Source organism: Trachypithecus francoisi, unplaced genomic scaffold, assembly GCF_009764315.1.
Source record: "Trachypithecus francoisi isolate TF-2019V2 unplaced genomic scaffold, Tfra_2.0 Lachesis_group12, whole genome shotgun sequence".
Taxonomy (NCBI): domain Eukaryota; kingdom Metazoa; phylum Chordata; class Mammalia; order Primates; family Cercopithecidae; genus Trachypithecus; species Trachypithecus francoisi.
In genome coordinates this window covers 111,305,960-111,329,647 of record NW_022681457.1, presented here as the reverse complement: position 1 = coordinate 111,329,647, position 23,688 = coordinate 111,305,960, and the positions used below count along the sequence as shown (strand labels likewise).

General features: G+C 48.1%; 1 protein-coding gene across 1 annotated transcript in view; it reads left to right on the top strand.

The window, feature by feature from the left end:
• Window positions 1–7,775: 7,775 nt before the first annotated feature.
• PDPN (podoplanin) overlaps window positions 7,776–23,688 on the top strand; it is a 36,592-nt gene continuing 20,679 nt past the window's right edge. Inside the window, 2 exon segments of the mRNA XM_033228287.1 lie at window positions 7,776–8,031; window positions 8,033–8,303. Coding sequence (XP_033084178.1) covers window positions 8,014–8,031; window positions 8,033–8,303 — 289 coding nt within the window. The 5' untranslated portion in view covers window positions 7,776–8,013.

Below are 23,688 nucleotides of genomic sequence, written 5' to 3'. Positions count from 1 at the left end.
CGGCACAACCTCTCCTTACCTTTTTTATTTCTGCTCCTATCATCTGTCTCCCACACAGAATGCAAGAGGCTCAGAAACCAGGACCTGGATGTCTTGTTCCCTGCCATATCCATGGAGTCTAGGACACTGTCTGGCACACAGCTGATATTCAATAGATAGTTGTCAAATAAAAGAATAAGTAATCGGTGTGGTAGCTCCCTGCTGTTGGTGCCAGTAATAAATATGTGATCAGGCTCCTTGGCTCTGCTAAAGAAAACAGTTAAATATCTCCAGTAACATCTTCCAGAAACCCCCTCGTGTCTCTCATCCATCTCCAGAAACCCTAAACAGGCTGCTCCCATGTAAGGAGAGTTCCGCCCTCTCCAGTGCCCAATTCCCCCTCGCTAAAGGCAGCTTCGAGGCAAGAGCTCTGGAAATCGGATGCTAACACAAAAGCTGTTTTCTTCCAACTTTATTAACTTTTAAGCCTTTTCCTGTTTTCCTGTCATGGCCAAACCCACCTCTTGGCAGCCACTGAAGTCTGAATATTTGCATTAGATTCCTGAACAGTGATTAAAACAGATTCAGGACCTCAACAAGAGATTCCAAAATACCAACAAGATCCTGACTATTCCAAAGGGATTGCACCCATTGGAGGGAGGCAGAGTAGGGGCTCACCTAAGGGCCTCATGGCCTCATCTCTGAGGAGGGCACCGTCTGTGCCGGGGAGACAATTCCAGGCTGGGACGGCATGAGGCTTGTGGCGGTGGTGGTTTGCTGTCATCACCTCATCTGGCAGGATGAAGGGAGAAGCTGCTCTCATCAAGCCTCCAGCAGAGTGAGGCTCCTGGGTAGCTGTTACCAGGGTCGCGCGGAGACCTTACCACCATCATTTTCACAAGCCCAGTTTCCACCCAGGGAAATTGAGCGAAAGAAAGGCTGGGACTGGGATCTGCAAGTCCACCACCCTTCCAGAGGGCAGGAAAGTAAATACCAGCCTCCCTCCTGCCCTCCCAGACTGTCCCTGAGTGACTTCCCCGTCTCCCACACTGAAACACATTCATTCAGACTGTTTTCCAAGGAGAGTACTGAGTCTTCATAAGCAAGGGCTCTCTGAACACACCAATGAAAGGAGCTTTCTGTGTGTATTGGTCTGAATTGTAAAAAACATCAACCTCCCCAATGCTTGTCTGTCCATTAAAACTCAGTATTGGCCGGGCGCGGTGGCTCAAGCCTGTAATCCCAGCACTTTGGGAGGCCGAGACGGGCGGATCACGAGGTCAGGAGATCGAGACTATCCTGGCTAACACGGTGAAACCCCGTCTCTACTAAAAAATACAAAAAGCTAGCCGGGCGAGGTGGCGGGCGTCTGTAGTCCCAGCTACTCGGGAGGCTGAGGCAGGAAAATGGCGTAAACCCGGGAGGCGCAGCTTACAGTGAGCTGAGATCTGGCCACTGCACTCCAGCCCGGGCGACAGAGCGAGACTCCGTCTCAAAAAAAAAAAAAAAAAAAAAAACACTCAGTATTTGTCTAAAAAAAAAACAAAAAAAAACCCCACTCCAACTGTATGCTCCCAGCCCGTTAAAGAAAGACCTTGGTGACCATCAGAGATACCTGACTCAAATTTGATGCATGGGTCCAGCCAATTTTTTGTTTTGGATCGAGCGATGGGTACTTTGTAAATAAGCAATGTGCTGTTGTGAAGAAAAATTACCAATGGTCTGAGTGAGTTCCTTTTTTGCATTTCTTTGGTGCAGCGTGGAGCCCAGCATCAGATGTGGAGTAAATAAAATTGGGTGTCTTGCCTTCCCTACAAAGGTCACGTTCACCCTCTTGACCAGGTCGGTGCTCTTGGTTCTCCTGGAGCGTGTGGTGCTCACTTTGTACACATGGTCCAGCAGCCGGGCCCAAGGCTTCCCCAGGATGACATACAACACAGGAGCCTGTTGATCCGCAGAGTTGAATGGTTTCCTTTCTGCTTCATGCAAAAGCCCCATGCTTTTAATAGACCAGTGGAAAACTAAACGTCGCACCTTGTTCCTTGTCCTGAGATGCCGCAGGGTCCCGCCACAGCCACAGAAGATGCAACTGGTGAAGACTCAGCCTTTCCCTACCAAGTGAGTGGGTAGAGCTGCCCACTGAGGGGACATGTGACATCTGTCAGATAAGAGGACAGAGAGAGGGTGACTGGCTCAAGCCAGACTCAGGAGACATCACAGCCAGCAAATCCTGTTTGATCAAACTGAAGTATGAAATGGATGGGACGGGTGCAGTGGCCCAAGCCTGTAATCCCAGCACTCTGGGAGGCTGAGATGGGCAGATCATGAGGTCAAGAGATCGAGACCATCGTGGCCAACATGGTGAAACCCTGTCTCTACTAAATATACAAAAATTAGCTGGATGTGGTGGTGTGTGCCTGTAGTCCCAGCTACTCGGGAGGCTGAAGCAGGAGAATCTCTTGAACCCGGAAGGTGGGGGTTGCAGTGAGCCGAGATTGCACCACTGCACTCCAGCCTGGTGACAGAGCGAGACTCCGTCTCAATAAATAAATAAATAAAAATAAAGTATGAAATGGGTAAAATGTGTCTTCAGCAGTCCCAGGCTTTCTAGTTTTGTGCACTTACTCCTTGGCAGTATACAAGAAACGAGTACCCATGGTACCTCATCGAAATATCCTCCTGGGAAAGGGAGAGAACCCCATATACGTCAGGGTCTGCGAGACTGACTGTGCTGTGTGTCCTTCCCAGGTGTACTGGCAGCCTAAAAGGGATCCTTAGCTATCAGTGAGTTTGCAAGGAGGTTTGCAAGGAGATCTGGGGAGGTGCTGGCAGGGCTCTCTCAGCAGCCCCCCAAAACACAGAAGTCACTTACTTATCTTTGGCTGATTGTACATTACATGTCATTGACTCCATCTCCAGCCTCAGGCTGGGCTGAGGTTCTTTCATGGTGAGGGTCTTCTGGCAGGCTAAGGAAAATTACAAACTTAATTCTCACAAGTATTTATGGAGCAGTGGTAGAGGCAGAGGCCAGAGACAGAGAGAGAGATAACTCCCAAAGCTAAGCTCCTGGCTTTGGGAGCTTAGGATATCATCAAAGGGGGCAGAGAGACAGCATAGCTGGGAACCTTTGGGCTCAATCCTTTAATTACAGTGGGGTGGGGTGAGACAGCCCTATTGTTGGGAAGAGATCCAGTTCTGCAGGGGTACAGGGCAGGGGCTTCAAATGTCAGATATACACAGATTTCCCCAGAAGAATGCCAGCAAGGGTGGGTCCAAGGGGATCAATTTCCAATGCCTCAATGTTCTTAAGTTTTCTTCTATTTTATAATTTTGTTTGTTTGTTTTTGTAGAGACAGGGTCTTGCTATGTTGCCCAAGCTGGTCTTGAACTCCTGGCCTCAAGCAATACTCTTGCCTTGGCCTCCCAAAATGCTGGGATTACAGGCATGAACCACTGCCCTGGCTCCTAAGTTTTCTTTTCTTCTTCTTCTTTTTTTTTTTTTTGAGACGGAGTTTCGCTCTTGTTGCCCAGGCTGGAGTGCAATGGCGTGCTCGGCTCACTGCAACCTCCGCCTCCCAGGTTCAAGTGATTCTTCTGCCTCAGCCTCCCTAGTAGCTGGAATTACAGGCATGTGCCACCACGCCTGGGTAATTTTGTATTTTTAGTAGAGACGGGTTTTCTCCATGTTGGTCAGGCTGGTCTCGAACTCCCAATCTCAGGTGATCTGCTTGCCTCGGCCTCCCGAAGTGCTGAAGTGCTGGGATTACAGCATGAGCCACCGCGCCCAGCCCTCGCTCCTAAGTTTTCTACTGAAACTTCTGGGAGAATGCAGCACTTTCCCAGTAACCCATCCCCCATTTACAAACAAACAAACAAAAAAAGCAGATTCTTATCCATCCTATATCTTATTATGGAGCATTTCCTGGGGTGAAAAAAAATCTCTTTAGTCCCAGGTTGGCAGCGTGAAACTGTGTTTTTCCTTGTGTCATCCAGAAAACCACCAGGATGGCTCATATTAGAAAGGCTAATATTAGTGGCGATGTCAGTTTACAAACGAGGAAGAGACTGTCTCCAGCTGGACCAAAGGTGCTCTCTTCAAAGACAGCAGGTTGAGTTTTCCGCCTTCCACGGCCTGTGTTCACATTTAGCAGGTTTGCAGGAAAGGCTGTCCGTTTACATCAGGGAGCCAAGTGCACGCACAATGGGTAAACATACTTGTAACTTACATCCCATGTTCACTTTGGAACGGGGTTTTAGTTAAAATGAGGTGGCATTTGGTTCTTTACATCAAAATGTGAACTATAGGACACAAAGAGTTCGCATGCAGCCTCTCTTAACTGCTGAAACTGGCTTGAGGTGTGCAGTAGCTTATCAGGAGAGAATGTTTGTAAGGCTGGTCCTCCGTACAGTCAGAGCTGTAGTGGTCTGGGTTATAAATCAGAATTTTGTTCCCACTCAAACCCTTAAGTGTGTTCCTTTTTCCTGGGCCACAGAGCTGCCTTTCCTATCAGAGATTCAGTTGGGGATATCTCAGCTCTGGAACATTGCATATTGATTTTTAAAGTTATTATTATTATTATTATAATAGAGTAAGGGTCTTGCTCTGTTACCCCAGCAGGAATGCAGTGGCATGATCATGGCTTACTGCAGCCTAGACCTCCTGGGCTCAAGTGATCCTCCCAACTCAGCATCCTGAGTAGCTGGGATCACAAGTACGTGTCACCACACCTGGCTAATGTTTTTTTTATTTTTTATAGAAGCAGGGTCTTGCTGTGTTGCCCAGGCTGGTCTCAAACTCCTCGCCTCAAGTGATTCTCTTGCCTCTGACTCTCAAAGCACTGGGATCACAGGTGTGAACTACTGTGGGTTGGGGGGCTGGTGTCCCATTGTGTGTTGAGAAGCATCTTCCTGGCCAGATCAGCCCAGGCATCCTGAAGCAGCTCAGCCAGGTGTTCTTTGGACGATGCAGAGGCCTCGGGAAACACAGATAGCTTGAGGAGACCCTGACGTGTCATCTCCAGCATCCGCCAGGGTGGAAGGTCCCAAACTGGCAGCTCTGGTTCAGCTCCTCATTCCACTGCAGATCCCCCCACTTTTGGGGGTCCTCTTGCTTCCTAAAAGCAATTTACAGATGTTTCCCACCCAGTCCTGTAAGGCACAGGCACAGTACTAATAAAAGGCTCAACTTCTGCTCTGCAATAGAAACGCATGACCGCACAGCTCCCACCTTGTAGGATCCCAGACAATTTGCATAGTGGCCTCTAAACCCACAGTCCTCAAAGCGAGGACCCAGGACCAGTAGCTTCAGCATCACCTGGGAACTTGTTGGAAATGCAAATTCTTGGGCCCCACCCCTTACCTATTGAATCAGCACTGTGGCAGTGCAGCCCAGCAGTCTTGCCTTCCAGGCAAACAAGCCCTCCAGGTGAATCCACTCTCAACCTCACTTGTGTAGGAAATGGGTATCACGTTCCAAAGCCAAGGGTTGTTTTGGGGCTGAACGGAGATAGTGCATGTTTCCTGGCAGGAAGGTAAAGGCCAGTTTGTAGCAGTTGCTGTTATCTCACCAGTAATGCATCATGGTTCACGGCTACGGCTTTCCGAGCTCAAGCTGTTTGCCAAGAATGGAGGCACATACTATCCTTTCCCTCTTCCCCTCAGCTGGGCGGGGTCTCATGCTTCCAGATCCCCTGTGCTTCACTTCAGCTCCTTTAGCTAACGAAGTCTCACTGCCCCTGTTTCTTCTCTCGTGACCTGCTCGCTCTATCTGGTATCCAGGAGGGCAAGTTCTTTCTTACCTCTGGTGTTCAGGTTCCCCCTCCCAAGACCTAGCCTCTCTCCCTAGATTTTCAGACCAACAGCACCCAGACCAATCCACAAACTCCTTCATCCTGGTCCCTCTCCCCACCCCAGGACCCCCAGCTGAATGCAATTCCTTATTACCGCCCACTCCTCCACCCTGATCAAAAGGTCATGTGCCCAACCTTCTAGCTTCTAGACACATCCAGGGGTGCGGGATAGAAGGCAGGTGCCCTTGAATCGTGACCTACCCTCAGCATCCCTCTAAATTAGTTGCATGTAACCCAATCGCCCCCACCTAGGTTTCATTGTGTTTCAATCTTTTTTTTTTTTTTTTGAGACGGAGTCTCGCTCTGTCGCCCAGGCTGGAGTGCAGTGCCCGGATCTCAGCTCACTGCAAACTCCGCCTCCCGGGTTCACGCCATTCTCCTGGCTCAGCCTCCCGAGTAGCTGGGACTACAGGCACCCGCCACCTCGCCCGGCTAGTTTTTTTGTATTTTTTTAGTAGGGACGGGGTTTCACCGTGTTAGCCAGGATGGTCTCGATCTCCTGACGTCGTGATCCGCCCGTCTCAGCCTCCCAAAGTGCTGGGATTACAGGCTTGAGCCACCGCGCCCGGCCGTGTTTCAATCTTTTAAATAAAGCAGGCCATCTTTCTTTCTGAGTGTGACATTGGAGTTACACATATGCAAAATAGATTTGCATCTATTCTCCATCTAACAGGCTCAACAGACAATGCACAGTTCCTCCTGTCAACAGACATTATTGACACTAGAGTCATAAAATGCATCTCCAAGATGGGGAAGTCAGTTCAAGAAAGATTATGTGTATCACTAGTTTTGTCTTTCCATTTCCAACCCCTTGGCTCTACGGGTGTTGCCCCCACCTCTCATCGTCTTGGTTCAGGTGCTCAGCTCCTGTTTGTAGCCCCAGGACACGACGTTACCAGGGAGATCTTTAGAAATGCAGAATCTCTCCCTACCCCACAACAGAATTGCACCTGGGAAACCAGCGCCCCAGGTAGATCCGGCTGAGAAGCTATGATGAAGGGTAAGGTTTACCAAATGTTCCTGGGGACAAGTTCTACTGCGACACTGGTTTAAAATAGGAATTCCCGAAAGGTCTGATTAATGAGTTTGGAGTGGAACCCAGGAAACTGGGTGTTTAAAACAATCTCTCCTGCGATTCTTAGAAAGTAAATTTATAATGGGGAGGAGTCAAAGATAAGCGTCTGAAAACAATTTTCACTCAGTGTGGCGCTTCGAGACAGCCTAACGTTCTTTTGTTAAAAGGAATTTGTGGCATCTGGGAGTGGAGCAGAGACCACTTCCCAAACTCCTGTTCTTCTTCTTCTTATTTTTTTAATTCCAACAATTCAGAAGGAATTAAAGTAAAAGACGTAAGTTCTCTGGTTGCTGATATCTGGTACCTGAGATCAAGGCAAGATTGCTTAAACCAGCAAAGTGAGGATTATGGGCGCAAACTCAGGAATAAAGAGGGTGAGCTCGGCCTGGAAGGGGACACAGCTTTGGCGACCAGATGGGTCACCGCTTGGCCCGGCCTAATCCAACTGCGCACGCCGGTGGGCCACAGCATTGCAGCGCTGGATCTCCGGGTCGGGAGAGGCGGATGGAATTCAGCCTCTGTTTCAAAACTGCCAAAGCCACCCGCTCTGCCAAACTCCCCCACCAGCCAGCTCTGGGGCAGCCCCCCGGAGCCCGCCCGCTCCCGTCCCCGGGACAAGGGCGCAATTGACCAGCGCGGGCCGCCTCCGGCCCACCCAGATGACGGCCAACTTTTTTTTTTTTTTTAAGCCATCAAATTCAATATTTACAGGCACAACCCCATGCTTAGTTCTAAAACTACTGGCCACTCAAGGAACAGTTTACTTCTCACTAATGCCCATAACAAGAAAAACAGACTTGTGCCTTACTCTTAAAAGAAAAAAAAAAAAAAGAATAATAAATACAGGTTTTAAAAAATTTATATATAATTTTTAAAACCCCGTTTGTTGCATGTGGTCCCTTTCCCTCCTGTTGCTGAACAGAAGAAAAGCCTATTTTGCCAGGGCCCACAGTCCTGGCGGCCCCCGCAGCTGCGGCCCTGTAACTTTAAACCTGGCCTGAGATCATCGTTTTGGCGCCGGCCAAACAGAGCCCGAGGGCGGGCCTAGCGCGCCCGGACGGAGACCACCTTGCGGCCGACCCCGCTCCCCCGCCTCCTCGGGAGAGATAAATGCTGACTCCGCTCGGAAAAGTTCTCAGCTGCAAAGTTTGCTGTCCGGCTGCCTGGGGTTTGGGAAGCTCGGGCACCCTCCCGCGCCGTGGCTCCTGCTTCTACCCCGCCGGCCCCCACCGTCGCGCTCCCCAGGCTGGGCCTGTGGCCGCGGCGCTTTTTAATCTTCCCCCAGCGCAGAAACTTGCTGCTCGGCCCCCAGGAGAGCAACTCAACGGGAACGATGTGGAAGGTATCAGCTCTGCTCTTCGTGTTGGGAAGCGCATCGCTCTGGGTCCTGGCAGAAGGAGGTAAGACCCAGCGCAAGTGGCTTCCTGCGGTCGCTGATGGGGACGAGCGAGCAGAGACTTGCTGGAATGCCCGGGCCTGGTATTATTCGAGGTTGTCCAGGGGAGCGCGGGGGAGCTGAGGGTGTGTGCGTGCCAGGCGGCTCAGCGCCGGAGGAGGAGAGGCAGCGGCTTAGCTGGTGCCAGGTCCCAAAGACGCAGCTGCGCGGGTGTGCAGGGAGGAGCCCCGGAATCCACAGGCGGCGAGGTGGGCAGCAGAGGGGGCCTCCCTCCGAGTCGGCAGCGCCAGAGAGATCCGGTGGAAGGTTCACAGTAGGCAGCCCCGCTTGCTGGCAGCAGTGACTGGGGTTTCCTTACCATAGGGCGGTGTGTTGGAGGAATACGCACGCCTCGGGAGAAGCTGGCCCCATAGAATCGGGAGGGACGTTCAGGAGGGCTGGGGCCAAGAGGAGGGTTCCCCCCTCTCCGGTGGCCCTGGTCCCCCTTGAGACTACCTAGTCTGGTGCCCTGCCTGTTGGACGCCCTCAGCACCCCATCACTGGCCTGGAAGACGCCTCCTTTATCCTCTTTAGAGAGGATGGTGTATGTGGAAAGGATCCAAGTGGAGGCTTCCAAGCGGTATGAGTGCATAAAGATTGAGGTTTAAGTGGGTTTGAGCCACGTGTTCATCTTGGGCAACAACAACAGTGGCTGAATGCCTGTTGCTGACTCCTTAGACTTTAAATGTATTGAATCCCATGTTGGGGTGGGGGCGTCCACAGCTTCTATTCTCCGTTGTCCTCTTCTGGAGCCTTACCTCTTCCTGCTGGGTTGATGTGTTGGTGGTCTCCGTTGACATCTGTCAACATTTTGTTTCTTTTCTTCGGTTTTTATTTTTATGTTTCCTCAGTAGAACACATGTTCTGAAGGACCCAGCTTACATCCAGCCTTGATTCCCCACCGCCAAAACAATGCCTGGCACATAGTAGTTGCTCACTAAATGTTGGTTGAAGGAATTGTAAGCTAATTCGTGATCTTTGGGGCTGGAGGTTGCTGAGCTGTGCTGTGAAAAGTAAACATTTTCCAAAAATTGAGGATTAACGTAGGCCTAGGCCCAGAGGAATACTTCTTGGAGAGGGAGTGGTTTGCAGGAGGGGTGCTCCTAACCTGGGCTCCTACAGTTGTCCACACAGACAAAAATACCCAATCTCAGGGAAATGATAGAGTGTATTTACTGCTCTGTGCTGGGCTGTCTGCTTCAAAGGACAGAGCAACTCTTTTTATAGGGGCCATGGGTTATTCGTGGCAGTCCTATCTTTGGAACTTCTCTTTCCACTGGAATATATACAGTTCTGTATTTTCAGTTACATTTCCTTTCTGGCGAGACAATGTGCAAATGACACCGTTTTGTGCTCACCAGGGCAAAGTGGGGGAGTGCCCTCACTTCAGCATGTCAGCCCTGCTAAAGAAAAAGCGGCTGGGTAACATCCTTTGTTTTTGCCCAGGGAAGCTTTAGCTGTGATTCTCTTCAGCCAGCTCCTGAATGTCAAAGGTACTCCTAAAAGATGGCATTAAAACCGAAAAACCATCGTTGGTGCTGGAAACTCCACTACTAAAGAAAGAAGTGGTATGGGGGGCTGGCCGAGTGAGGGTGGGTGCTCAGTTGCCTGGCTGCCAGAGGAGCAGAGTCCCAACAGGGTTTTTGTCTGAGAATAATGAGCGAGGCGACTTGAATATGGATGAATAACATTACTGAGCGAGGCTATGGTTGGCTTTTGTTGGGGAGCTGGGCTGGGGGGTAATTACGGTGATGAATTTTATGATCCTTTTCATAAGATCCTACACCCTACTGGGTTTCCCTCCTCCAGCGTTATAATCTGGTTCAGTTTTATAATCTGGTCCCATGTGTCATCTCTTTGGGTGTTAGTGGATTCAAAGGAGGTCTGTTGTCCACACATCTGGCGTTTTCTTCCTTTGTCAGGCCCCACCCTCATGCTGAACTTTCATCGGGAAGGCACGTTTTTGGGCCCTCTTCGTTGGACAGTTTATTTTGTGAGATTCTGCAAGCTGCTGCTCGCTGCTAACCCACATGTGCTTTTCCGGGACCAATCCACCCAGGATTAATCATGCGGCCAACAAATTTCCCTGTGATTTCCCCGAAACGCTTGCCAGTTTGGAGGCCCTGAAATCCTCATGAGTTGTTAAGAGTTTTTGTTGCACTGAAGGCACTTAATAAAGATCAGGTCTGTTAGAGGCTTTGTGAGGGAGGCCTCTGCATTGCACTGGTGTATAAGATCCAAAATAGCATTGAATATAGAAAAGCATAATTTAAGAAGTGTGTCCAGGCATGAGAAGACTGAATCTGGACGTGGCCGAAGGAACTAAACCCCTGACTTTCTTTGGCTTCTGTAAAATAAGCAGCACGCGAGTGACTCTACACTGTAGAATTATAAGGACCCCAAGCCTTGGTGTGACAGTGGAGGGTCAGACTAAGAGAAAAGGACAAGACCATCCTTCCATTCCCATCGCCCGCCACGTGCTAGGAATGTTTCTAGCTACCTCTTTGGATCCTTGTAACACCTGTAAATTACACGCTCTTATCTTGGAATATACCAGAACTGGGTTTGAAAAATAGGTCTAACTTCAAACCTCAAGCTCTTTTTACTACACTACTCTGCCATTAAAAAAAAAAAGAGAGAGAGAGAAAAAAAGAAGGGCTGGGCACAGTGGCTCATGGCTGTTATCCTAGCACTTTAGGAGGCTGAGGCAGGCAGATCATGAAGTAAGGAGTTCGAGACCAGCCCGGCCAATATAGTGAAACCCCATCTCTACTAAAAATACAAAAATTAGCTGGGCATGGTGGTGTGCGCCTGTAGTCCCAGCTACAGGCTGAGGCAGAAGAATTGCTTGAACCCGGAGGCGGAGGTTGCAGTGAGCCGAGATCATGCCACTGCACTCCAGCCTGGCAACAGAGCAAGACTTCGTCTCAAAAAAATAAATAAATACACAAAAAATAAAGAGGTTGAGCTTGAAATTAAAGGTTAACCTCACTTTAAGCCTCTTAACCATAAAAACAAAATTTTCTAAAGATACGAAAATTCTTTTCCATTACATGCTCCCCATAATATCCTTTTAAGAATGAAATTGTCACAATACATTAAAATAGGATTTATTAATTCATTCTGCAAATAGTTATTAAGTGTTTCCTCAGTTCTTGGTGTGTTACTAGATGCAGAATTTGAACTACATGCACTTTTGAGAGAGGCACACCTCACATTCTAAAGTGTGCCCTGCAGTCCTCACCAGCAAAGCAATGAACATGCACTTTTAAATTCCATCGGCTTATCTGAATATTTGTCATATTTCTGGCTTTGGAGAGCAGGCATGCCAGGTTATAACTTGTGGAAATATGACGGGGGGAGGAGGAGGAGGGAGCAAGAACTCAACTACTCAGGATTACCCTGGTGAAATTCATGTGACGAATCTGAATCGGATCCTGTAGGGCTCTTCCAGGAAGCCTTGCCACTCTTGGTGCCCCAAAACCTCTCAGGGAAATACCCGGTGTGCACGTTTTATTGAAGAGAATCAACTGATGGGGAGGGTGCTGGACACTTCCAAGTAGACAGTTATTGCGATGAGTCTTAGGATTCTCATTTGCTGGGCAAGAGGTAAAGCTCCGTGATGAGGCATTTTATACAGGGACTGTGAGCTAGAGCCCTGGTGGGGAATAACTGTAGTTCTGCCAGTTCCATCCAAGGCAGGAAAACAAGGTGACTGTTTCCGTCCCACATGTCTAACCCCAGCGCCCGTTCACCGGCCCGTTGGCAGCCAGCCAGCTGATGGCAAGTGCCCCTGAGTGTCGGCCGAAAGAGGTAGGAGGGCTCACCCTCCTTTTCATCTGGCTGAGTGTCTTTGACTTGAGAATTGCTCAAAGATGGATTTGTCCTTTGAGGTGGATCAAGCTAAGTGCAGGGGGAAGTACGCAGGTATGGCCAACTCGTTCATGTAGCTTTTTGAGGAGCTGAACGCTGACATTGTGAGGCAATGCTAAATTTAATGAACCAGTTCCCCCCCCCCCCCACCAAACACACACACACATCCGGAGAAAGATGTGCTCTTGACCCCTGTCCAGAGGGGCCAGGCCACAAAGTGTCCCAGGCAGTAGAGGGAAACCAACCCTGAGCCACTGGGGTAATAATCACCATTGTTAATGTTTGCAGCATGTACAAATGCCAGTTATGCAGAGTGTAAATGGGAAGCAGGAACGGGGCATGGGAGAATATTTTTAACATATTGATGAGGACAGGGCACTTCCCACAGTGCATCAGGGTGTCTCCATCCAGGAGAACACAACACAACTCGTATTTAAAAAGCTGCGATACAGCAAATATTGTCCTGCCCAAAAGAGAAGGGAATCCATTTGCCTAGAAGAGGAGAAGAAAGAGAATTTGCTGATGTTTAAACTTTCCCTGCCCAAAGAATTAACTGATTTAACAAATATTTATTATTATATCTATAATTATATATAAATTAACAATATATAATATATAAATATACAATTATATACAAATTCATATATGTAAATGTATATAATTATATATATAAATTCATATGTAATACATATATAATTATATATAAATTCACATACAAATATAATTATATATAAATTTGCATAAATACATAATTATGTTTAAATTCATATATAAATATATATAATTATATATAAATTCATATATATATAAATATATACGTGTGTATATATATTTTTGAGACAGGGTCTCACTCTGTCACCCAGGCTGGAGTCCAGTAGCACTATCTCGGCTCACTGCAGCATTGACCTCCCAAGCTCAAGCGATCTTCCCTCCTCAGCCTCCTGAGTAGCTGGGACCACAGGTGTGCACCACCACACCCGACTGTTTTTGTATTTTTAGTAGAGATGGAGTTTCACCATGTTGCCTAGGCTGGTCTCAAACTCCTGAACCTGCCTTGGCCTCAAAGAGTGCCAAGATTACAGTTGTGAGCCACCGCACCCAGCCAGCAAATATTTATCGAATAGCTACAGTGTAAGTCAGGCAGTGGGGGACAAGGCAAACCCTTACCCTGCTTATAGTTAGTAGGGAAGGTGTCATGTGTGGTGTCTGGGAGTATTCTGATCTCAATCAAGGTGGTTCTATGATGAATCAGAGATCTCTGTTTTGTCACAGTCTGGAAATTTATTCCACCTAACAACTCCATCCTTTGCTTTTGTTGTAAATACAAAAAATAGCATCTTGGAGGTATCTGACTCCTGAGACGGGCATGCCTTGGACAGCAAATATGCATACAAAGCGTTTGAAAACAATTTCCTGTTCTAAATAAACTATTTGGTTTTCTGGCCTCTTGTGAGCTTGGCTAATGGGAAGCAGTTTGTTCGGAGTCAAATCTCCCCATAAGATTAAATGTGAATCTGTAAAGCTAAGGGATCTAGATTCTGAATGGCTGATGTTAATAGTGTTTGGACAAACGGAGGCAAGATGGCGCAGTTCCGAGTTCTTCACCGTCAACTTTCCCACGCCCGGGAAAGACACGGGTCGACTGCGCAGGCGCAACCCGACCTCCGACGGAGAAGAACCGGAGCCCGCCTAGCCACGCCTACCGCCCAGCCCCCGACGCGCCTATGTCCCGCCCACAGCCCGCCCACTCCCGGGCCCAGGACATAAAAGCCACTCCCGGCGGGCGCGCGGAGCGAACTTCCTCGGCCCCTCCTCCTGCGCGGGACCCAGGAACCTCGCCCGAGAACGCCGGAGCGAACTTCCTTGGCCCCTGCTCCTGTGCGGACCTAGGAACCTCGCCCGAGAACGCCGGAGCGACTTCGTCGGCCTCCACCGCCGGAGACCGGTGAACCTCGCTTCCTCCTTCACATTGGCTTGTAAATAAAGTTTTTTTGCCTTGCCTACTTGCCTTTTCTCTGGCATTTGCTCTGGAGGTCGCATTAAAGCAAATCAAATAGCACTAACAATATAATAACAGCTAGCGCTTAGTGTGTGTGAACCCCTTTCTAAGCCCTGTTTCATTCAGTCCTCACAACAGACTACTCGGCTGGAGCTTCTTGTATTTTACAGAGGAATTAAGAGACTCAGTGAGGTTCAGTAGCCCACACACAGACACAGAGCTTGTAAATGGCAGCAGTGAGATGTACACCCAGGCTGCTCAACCCTAGAGCCCACAACTCTAACCACTTAGCTACACAATCAGCTATGCTTGGAATAGCTTGAATCCATGCCACTGAGGACACCCAGAAAAGTGAGAGGTTGACTCCTTCAAGTACTTACTACCTTACAGCAGCAAACCACTTGAATTGATTGAATGATTGATTGAGTGATTGAGATGGAGTCTTGTTCTGTCGCCCAGGCCGGAGTTGTGATCCCAGCTCACTGCAACCTCCCCCCCCCCCAGGTTCCAGCAATTCTCTTGCCTCAGCCTCCCTGGTAGCTGGGATTACAGGCATGTGCCACCACATCTGGCTAATTTTTGTATGTTTAGTAGAGACGGGGTTTCACCATGTTGGCCAGGCTGTCCTTGAACTCCTGACCTCAAGTGATCTACCCGCCTCAGCTTCCCAAAGTGCTGGAATTACAGGCATGAGCCACCGCGCCCGACCACCACTTGCTATTTTTACAAACATGATTTTTTTTTCCAGCTTATATTAACTTTGTTTGTTGCATACATAATGCTGATGATGAGTATACTCAATGCTGGGAGTACCGAATCAAGGATGCTGTCCCTCTCCCCTTAAGCATTTACAGAGCACACACATTAAGTTAGAGAGGAAGCATATGCTGTGATTGCAGCTTGCAGAGAGAGGCAAGACAGGTGTGTGTTTTCTACACATGTAGAAAGAACATACAAGGCAACAGATAAAGTCGTGTCCTGCGTGGCACATGCTGTTGTCTGTTGCTAGGGATTTAGAGATAAGAGAGAATCTTGGAGTTGGGAGGAGCTGGAAAAAGCCTTGTGAGGAAGATGCAGTTTGACTTTGGCTGTGAAAAATGGTGGGGTCGTTGGACCAGGTGGCAGGGACAGTTGGTCTAGGCAGAAGAAATGGCTTGAGCAAATGTGTGGAAATTAGATTGGTCCGGGCTTTTTGTGGGAAGAGTCGTGGGCATTGAGGGCTGGCAAGAGTGGTGAAGGTTGGGGTTAGGAGAGTTGAGTTGGGCAACGGCAGGAAATTGGGGAGACAGATGAGTCCATGCTGAGTGGAAGGGCGGATCTTTTTCTGTAGGCAGAAATAGAGAATGGGAGTGGCTCATGAATGCTGGTTGTCAGAAGATAATTAGTGAGGAAGGAGCCATAGGAGACTGAATCTAGTTTGTGAGACCAGTCTAGGGGCAGGTGCGATGGTGGGGGTGGGGGTCAGGAGGTAAAGAGGCAAAATGTGGTGACAACAGAAAGTGGGGATAAGACCAAATTTCTTTTCTTATCTTTTTCTTTTTTCCTTTCCTGTCCTGTCCTGTCCTGTCATTTCTTTTTGAGATGGAGGCTCACTCTGTTGCCCAGGCTGGAATGCAATGGCATGATCTTGGCTCACTGCAACCTCTGCCTCCTGGGTTCAAGCGATTCTCCTGCCTCAGCCTCCTGAGTAGCTGGGATTACAGGCATCCGCCACCACACCCGGCTAATTTTTGTGTTTTTAGTAGAGATGGGGTTTCATCATATTGGTCAGGCTGGTCTCGAACTCCTGACCTCGTGATCTGCCCACCTCAGCCTCCCAAAGTGCTGGGATTACAGGCGTGAGCCACCGCTCCCAGTGAGACCAAATTTCTAGGAATAAGAGCCAGCAAGACTTACAGTTCAGCATTTCCTGACTTGTTACTAGTCACCTCTTAGAGCACTCACGACTATATTCACACGTTTAAATTGATATTAATTCATATACCATAAAATTAATCCATTTAAAGCAAACAATTCAGTAGTCTTCAGTATAGTCACACAGTTACGCAACCATCACCACTATCAATTTCAGAACATTTTCTTTTTCTTTTTCTTTCTTTCTTTCTTTTTTCTTTTCTTTTTTTTTTTTTTTGAGACAGAGTCTTGCTCCGTTGCCCAGGCTGGAGTGCGGTGGCGTAATCTTGGCTCACTGCAAGCTCCACCTCCCGGGTTCACGCCATTCTCCTGCCTCAGCCTCCGGAGTAACTGAGACTACAGGCACCTGCCATCACGCCCAGCTAATTTTTCTGTACTTTTAGTAGAGACGGGGTTTCATCGTGTTGGCCAGGGTGGTCTCTATCTCCTGACCTCGTGATCCGCCTGCCTCGGCCTCCCAAAGTGCTGGGATTACAGGTGTGAGCCACCGCGCCCGACCAATTTTAGAACATTTTCATCATGCCCCTTTCCCAAAAGCGCCAAACCATCAGCAGTCATTCCCATTTCCTTCTCACCCTAGACCCTGACCACCATCGATCTACTTTCTGTCTCTATGGATTTGCTTATTCTAGATATTTCTTATCACTGGAATCATGCAATATGTGACCTTTTGTGCCTGGCTTCGTTTACTTAGCATGATGCTTACAAGGTTCATCCATGTTACATAGCGTGCACCAGAATTTCGTTCTTTTTAAAAACATTTTTTAGAGATAAGGTCTTGCTCTGTCACCCTGGCTGAATAGCGGTGGCACAATCATAGCTCACTACAGCCTCAGATTCCTGGGCTGAAGCCATCCTCCTGCCTCCGTCTCCCAAGTAGCTGGGACTACAGGCTCATGCCACCACACCAAGTTTGTTCAACTTTTTGAGGAACTGACATTCTGTTTTCCAAAGTGGCTGTGCTATTTACAGTTCCACCAACAATGCATGGTGTTCTGGTTTCTCCACATCCTCACCAACACTGTTTTCTTTCTCTGTGTGTGTGTTTAGGTTGTAGCCATTCTACTGCATATGAAATGACATCTCGTAGTTTCAATTTGTATTTTCCTAATGATTAGTGATGCTGAGCATCTTTGTATGCACTTCTTAGCCAATTATATATCTTTGGAGATATGTTTGTTTAAATCCTTTGCTCACTAAAGTTGGGTTGCTTTTATATTGTTGATTGAAAGCCTCCTTTGATCGAGACCATCCTGGCTAACCCAGTGAAACCCCGTCTCTACTAAAAAAATACAAAAAAAAAAAACTAGCCAGGCGAGGTGGCGGGCGCCTGTAGTCCCAGCTACTCGGGAGGCTGAGGCAGGAGAATGGCCTAAACTCGGGAGGCGGAGCTTGCAGTGAGCTGAGATCCGGCCACTGCGCTCCAGCCTGGGCGACAGAGCGAGACTCCGTCTCAAAAAAAAAAAAAAAGAAAGCCTCCTTTATATATTCTAGATATTAGACCCTTAAATGTATGAATTGCAGACCTTTCTCCCATCCTATGGACTGGGTTGTCTTTTCAATTTCTTGATAGCGACCATTGAGTAACGTTTAAAATTTTGGTGAAGTTAAATGTGTCTGTTTTTTTGCTTGTCCTGTTGGCGGTGTGTCATCTAGGAAGGTATTGCCTAGTCCAAGCTTTACAGGGGTTTACTTTTATAGTTTTAGCTCTGATATTTGGGTCTTTGATTCATTTAGAGTTCATTTTTGTGTGGGCCATGAAGTAGAGGCCCAACTCCATTCTTTTGCATGTGGGTATCGAGTTGTCAAGATACCATTTGTTGAAAAGGTGATTTTTTTTTTTTTTTTTGAGACAGAGTTTCGCTCTTGTTGCCTAGGCTGGAGTGCAATGGCACGGTCTCGGCTCACCGCAACCTCCGCTTCCTGGGTTCAAGCGATTCTCCTGCCTCAGCCTCCAAGTAGCTGGGATTACAGACACGTACCACCATGCCTGGCTAATTTTTGTATTTTTTAGTAGAGTTGGGGTTTCTCCATGTTGGTCAGGCTAGTCTCAAACTCCTGACCTCAGGTGATCTGCCTGCCTCTCCTCCCAAAGTGCTGGGATTACAGGCGTGAGCCACCGTGCCTGGCCGAAAAGATGATTCTTTCTTCACTGAAGAATCTTGGCACCTCTGTCAAAAATCAATTACCCACAAATGTATAGGTTTAATTCTGGATTAAATTGATCTATATGCCTATGCTTCTACCAGTAGCACTGTCTTGATTACTGCAGCTTTATAGTGAGTTTTGAAATGGAAGTATGAGTCTACTTTGTCTTTACCAAGATTGCTTTGGTGATTCTCCTCTCTGTATTTTAATTATTTGTGTACATATCTTGTCCCTTAGAGAAGAGAGTGCTTAAAAGAGCACATGGTAGGTACGTAGTAAACATTTGGCAGGAAGAAGAGGGAGGAAACAGGATAGACGCATAGGAATGACAGAAAGCAGATAATAGAGCATAAAAAATCAGGAGAGATGAGAGATTAGGAACCAACTTGGTAAGGAAAAGGCATTTATATGCCTGGCTCTAGATATGGTGAGTTTGAGGTAAATAGTAAGACATCCAAATTGATGTATCTGATGAATACCTGGGAAGATAGTCATCTAAAAGAGTGTCAGAGCTAAGCCCTGGAGATGAAGTTTATTGCCTGAATTTCCCCTACATTAGAACAAAGGGAGAAAAATGGCAAGGGAAGAACAGAAGAGATCCTCTTAGCCAAAAACAACTACTTTCTAAAAATCTACCAAAGCACACTTCAAGGTCCTAAACCAGGCTTGGGATCGAGGCCAAGGGATGCTAGTGGAAAAGGCCACATTCTGCACATTCCTGCAGGCCTTGTCCTCCTGGGCTCACAGCTGGGCCGTCTGAGCTGCGTGGGGTGGACGGTGAGGTCAGATGCAAAGGGGCTTCTTGTGTCACTCTTGCAAAATCAGGGCCTGCTCAGCTGACAGCCCTGAGTGAATCAGCTCAGATTTCCATTCAGTTTCCGAGCAGATGGCAAGTGCTTCCCAAACACACCCCATTGAGAAGCTCTGCTCCAGGACAGCACTTCTAAAGCAGGTTTTTGTCATTTGGTACTACGTGGCCCTCCCTAGAAGGGGAATGTTCATGACACCAGCCTTAGCTGAGTTCCAGAAAAGTTTATTACAGAGCTGTGATTTCAGTCTACGAAACTGTGAACTCATTTCCTCTTGGACTGAGAATGTTCTGCTTTGGTCAAGAGAAAAACATATCCCCAGGTTGAGTAATCTTGGTTGAAGCTGTAATCAGCAGCCTCTGATGTGAACACTGAGCAGTTCTGAGCCATGTTTGTGCTTGATGAGTGTGTTGATTTCACTGCTATGAACTCTAAAAATGATGAATGCTGGTAGGGAGAAGGTAGTAAATGCCAAAATGTTATCAAATTCTATGCTAGTTTAGAGGAAATTACTTCCTCCTGGCAACTTGGAAGAGCTCTGAAGGGAAGGGGGTTTTACCTGGGCAATGAAGGAGAGGTGGGGTTGGAAGGGCACTGATAGAGCTAAAAGATGAACCTGCAGGTGCCCTTGGCAGCCCCTCCTCAATAATCTACAGAAGCTACCATCTAGGGCAGCTCAGTCTACTCCAGACCTTTCTTTAGGAGTAGAGAGGAATATAACCAGGAGCTTGTCAAGAGTAATTGGTGCCTGTGAAGACACAGTGGTTGGGAACATGGGTTTGAGAGTCTGAATAGACGGTAATGTCTAATCCATGCATTGACACTTGCTCATTTCATGGGCAGTTGACTTAACCTCTCAGCCTCATCATTGTCAGCTAAAAAATGAGATGATACTAGTTTGCGAGACTTCTGTAAAGAACAAGAGAGCGGCCGGTCACAGTGGCTCACGCCTGTAATCGCAGCACTTTCGGAGGCCGAGGTGGGTGGATCACGAGGTCAGGAGATCGAGACCACCCTGGCTAACAACAGCCAGGTGTGGTGGCGGGCGCCTGTAGTCCCAGCTACTCAGGAGGCTGAGGTGGGAGAATGGCGTGAACCCCGGGGGCGGAGCTTGCAGTGAGCTGAGATCGCGCCACTGCACTCCAGCCTTGGTGACAGAGCGAGACTCCGTCTCAAAAAAAAAAAAAAGTTCAAGAGAGCATGCACCTGACACCACAGTTTGCACAGTCTCCTGTAAATCTAACAAATAGCACTCGTTATTAAAACACCTTGTGGATTGCCTTAGAGGTTAAATGCAAAGATCTGTGAAAGACACACATGAGATTTCAGTTCCTTTCCTTCTTGAAAGGGGAGAGAGGATAGATCTGACTGAGAGAGAATGTCATACCTGTATTATGTCGTAAGGATCTTATATCCTGTCCGTTCTTGATAGTGTGGCTGTGAGCAAAACATCAATATTCAATTTGCCTAGTGACTTAATGTGACTCCTTGCTATTGAAAGGAAAATGGAGTCCCTCTCACTGGCCCCTCTTCTTCATTGCCCAGTTCAGCTGCAGAAACCCTGAAAATGCTGCCCTCAACTTTGGGAGGTGACCTAGAGGGGACACCCCCCCGCCCACCAAGAGCCCAAAGCAAACTCTAGGGCGTGGGGTACTGTGCAGACTGCCTCCCAGCTTGAACTCAGGGAACGTGGTTTTACATCTTCACGTGCTGGGTTTCTCCTGATTTCTCCAGAGGAACTAGTGACACGCATCTGATCTCCTCAGCTTTGACATGTTTCTCTTACATTTTACGGAAGAGTCCCATGCCCCCAGTGCTGATAGCACACAGTCAGGTTTCATCTCATCATTGGCCTCAGCCTGCAGGGGCCGACAGGACCTGCCACAGTGAGTGGACATGGCGTTGCTCGTGCGAAATCGAACAGCAGCACAGCCAAGTTTCCCCTCGCAGGTGCTGTGCTATCTTCAGCTACGCCATCTCTTTCATTATGGGGGAAGGTGTTTAACAACTCGGGGGTGAAGCCTGGTGGACAGTGGCAGGGACATAAATACAGAAGATAATTTTAAAGAAGTGTTCTGGCCAGGTGCAGTGGCTCACACCTGTAATCCCAGGACTTTGGGAGGCTGAGGTGGGCAGATCACCTGAGGTCAGGAGTTCGAGAGCAGCCTGGTCATCATGATGAAATCCCATCTCTACTAAAAATAAAAAAAAAATAGCCGGGTGTGGTGGCAGGTGCCTGTCAGCCCAGCTACTTGAGAGGCTGAGGCAGGAGAATCGCTTGAATCCAGGAGGTGGAGGTTGCAGTGAGCCAAGATCGCGCCACTGCATTCCAGCCTGGGTGACAGAGCGAGACCCTGTCTCAGAAAAAATGTTCTACCTGAATGTATAAATGTACTTGTGCTGTCACTCAACAGGCATCTACTAAATACCTACCATGGTGCCAGATTAGCAATCTATGGGGCAGTGTGGACTTTAGTTAGCGCTATGTATGCCTGGAGGAAGATTCAGTGAGGGGACATGTCTGTGGGTGCAGAGTGGCAGGCAGGCCAAAGCCTAGATTAATTCACAGTTCTCTAGATTTTCCAGGGCCAAACTTTTGGTCCAGTAAGCAATTTACCAGGCTCCATGGAAGGGGTGAAGGGGGAAGAAAGTCCACTGGCCGCATCAGTGATTATGCGGATCACACCCAGTGGCCACTGGAAGTCGAGGGCCCACAGCTCTGGGTTAGGGAGTGGCTTTCTTTGTGTAAAGAAGCTTTGGGACTTCAAAAGTTAGTGGTTGCATCAGTAGTCCAGACGAGGTCAGGCGTGTTCAGGGTGGTGTGGCTGTAAGCAAAGCATCAATATTCCAAAGGAAGGCTTCAGCACTAGGTCAGGAGATGGGCCAGGCTATGGGACACACGGGGCAACTCAAAAGGTGTGGTTGAGGCCAGACGCGGTGGCTCACGCCTGTAATCCCAGCACTTTAGGAGGCCGAGACAGGCAGATCACGAGGTCAGGAGATCGAGAACATCCTGGCTAACATGGTGAAACCCCGTCTCTACTAAAAATCCAAAAAAAATTAGCTGGGCGTGGTGGCGGGCTCCTGTAGTCCCAGCTGCTCGGGAAGCTGAGCCAGGAGAACGGTGTGAACCCGGGAGGCGGAGCTTGCAGTGAGCCGAGATCGCGCCACTGCACTCCAGCCTGGGCGACAGAGCGAGACTCCGTCTCATTTAAAAAAAAAAAAAAAAAGGTGTAGTTGAGAGAGGGAAAATTCTAATGCCTTTCTCCTGATTGCGGGAACCTACTTCATGATGACTAAGGGAAGCAACAGCAAACAGCGAAGTTTGGGACATTTTTGAACTGAGCTGAAGGACTGTAGAGAGATGTGAGCACCTCAGTGACTGCAGTAGGTGGTTGGCAGAGGCTGGAAAATGTTGGAGGTTGGCACCTTTCTACGGTTTGGGGTGTGTTTATTTTCAGGCTTTTGGGCTCAGTTTTGAGATGTGATAGAAAAATAATATACAAAAGCCTGTGTCTGGGCAAAGGAACAGAAGTAGGTGTTTTTGTCTTCCAAATAGACATTTTAACATCTCTTCAAAAGCATAACTTTATCTCAAATGTAATTGGCGAGGTGCTGGAATTAATTATTAGTTATCCTAGAGTTTGTTTTATAGGGGAAAATCAGGACTTCCTAGAATATGAATTAAAAAAAATTCTGCTTCTCAGCAGCCACAAGTCATTCCAATACCATTTCATCATCCGTCTACAAAGACATATTTATTTGTGCATTTATTTATTTATTTATTTATTTTAATTTTTTTTTTTTTGAGATGGAGTCTTGCTCTGTGGCCTAGGCCAGAGTGCAGTGGTACGATCTCAGCTCACTGCAAGCTCCGCCTCCAGGGTTCACGCCATTCTCCTGCCTCAGCCTCCCGAGTAGCTGGGACTACAGACGCCCGCCACCACGCCTGGCTAATTTTTTGTATATTTAGTAGAGATGGGGTTTCACCGTGTTGGCCAGGATGGTCTCGATCTCCTGACCTGGTGATCTGCCCACCTCAGCCTCCCAAAATGCTGGGATTATAGGCATGAGCCACCGTGCCCGGCCCACTTGTGCATTTAGACACTTGGGCAGCCCAAGATGCTAGAAAACACTGAGCAACATGAAAGACTCCTTTAATCTGTTGACTAATACCCTAGGTTTCCTTTGAAAATCCCGAGGGTAACTCAGCTTGTATCTGGTTTACTTTAAAAATCAGCGTCATCCTGGCTAACACGGTGAAACCCCGTCTCTACTAAAAATACAAAAACTAGCCGGGCGAGGTGGCGGGCGCCTGTAGTCCCAGCTACTCGGGAGGCTGAGGCAGGAGAATGGCGGGAACCCGGGAGGCGGAGCTTGCAGTGAGCTGAGATCTGGCCACTGCACTCCAGTCCGGGCGACAGAGCGAGACTCCGCCTCAAAAAAAAAAAAAAAAAAAAAATCAGCGTCACCAGTTCGGGATAAAATGCTGTAGAAACTGCTCCAGCAGTCAGATTAGGGAGCTGCAGGTCCGTAGAAATAGGAGTGGAAGAAACTTCTCCCTCACATCAAGATGGAAACGGCACGGGAGCTCTTTAGCTAAATCT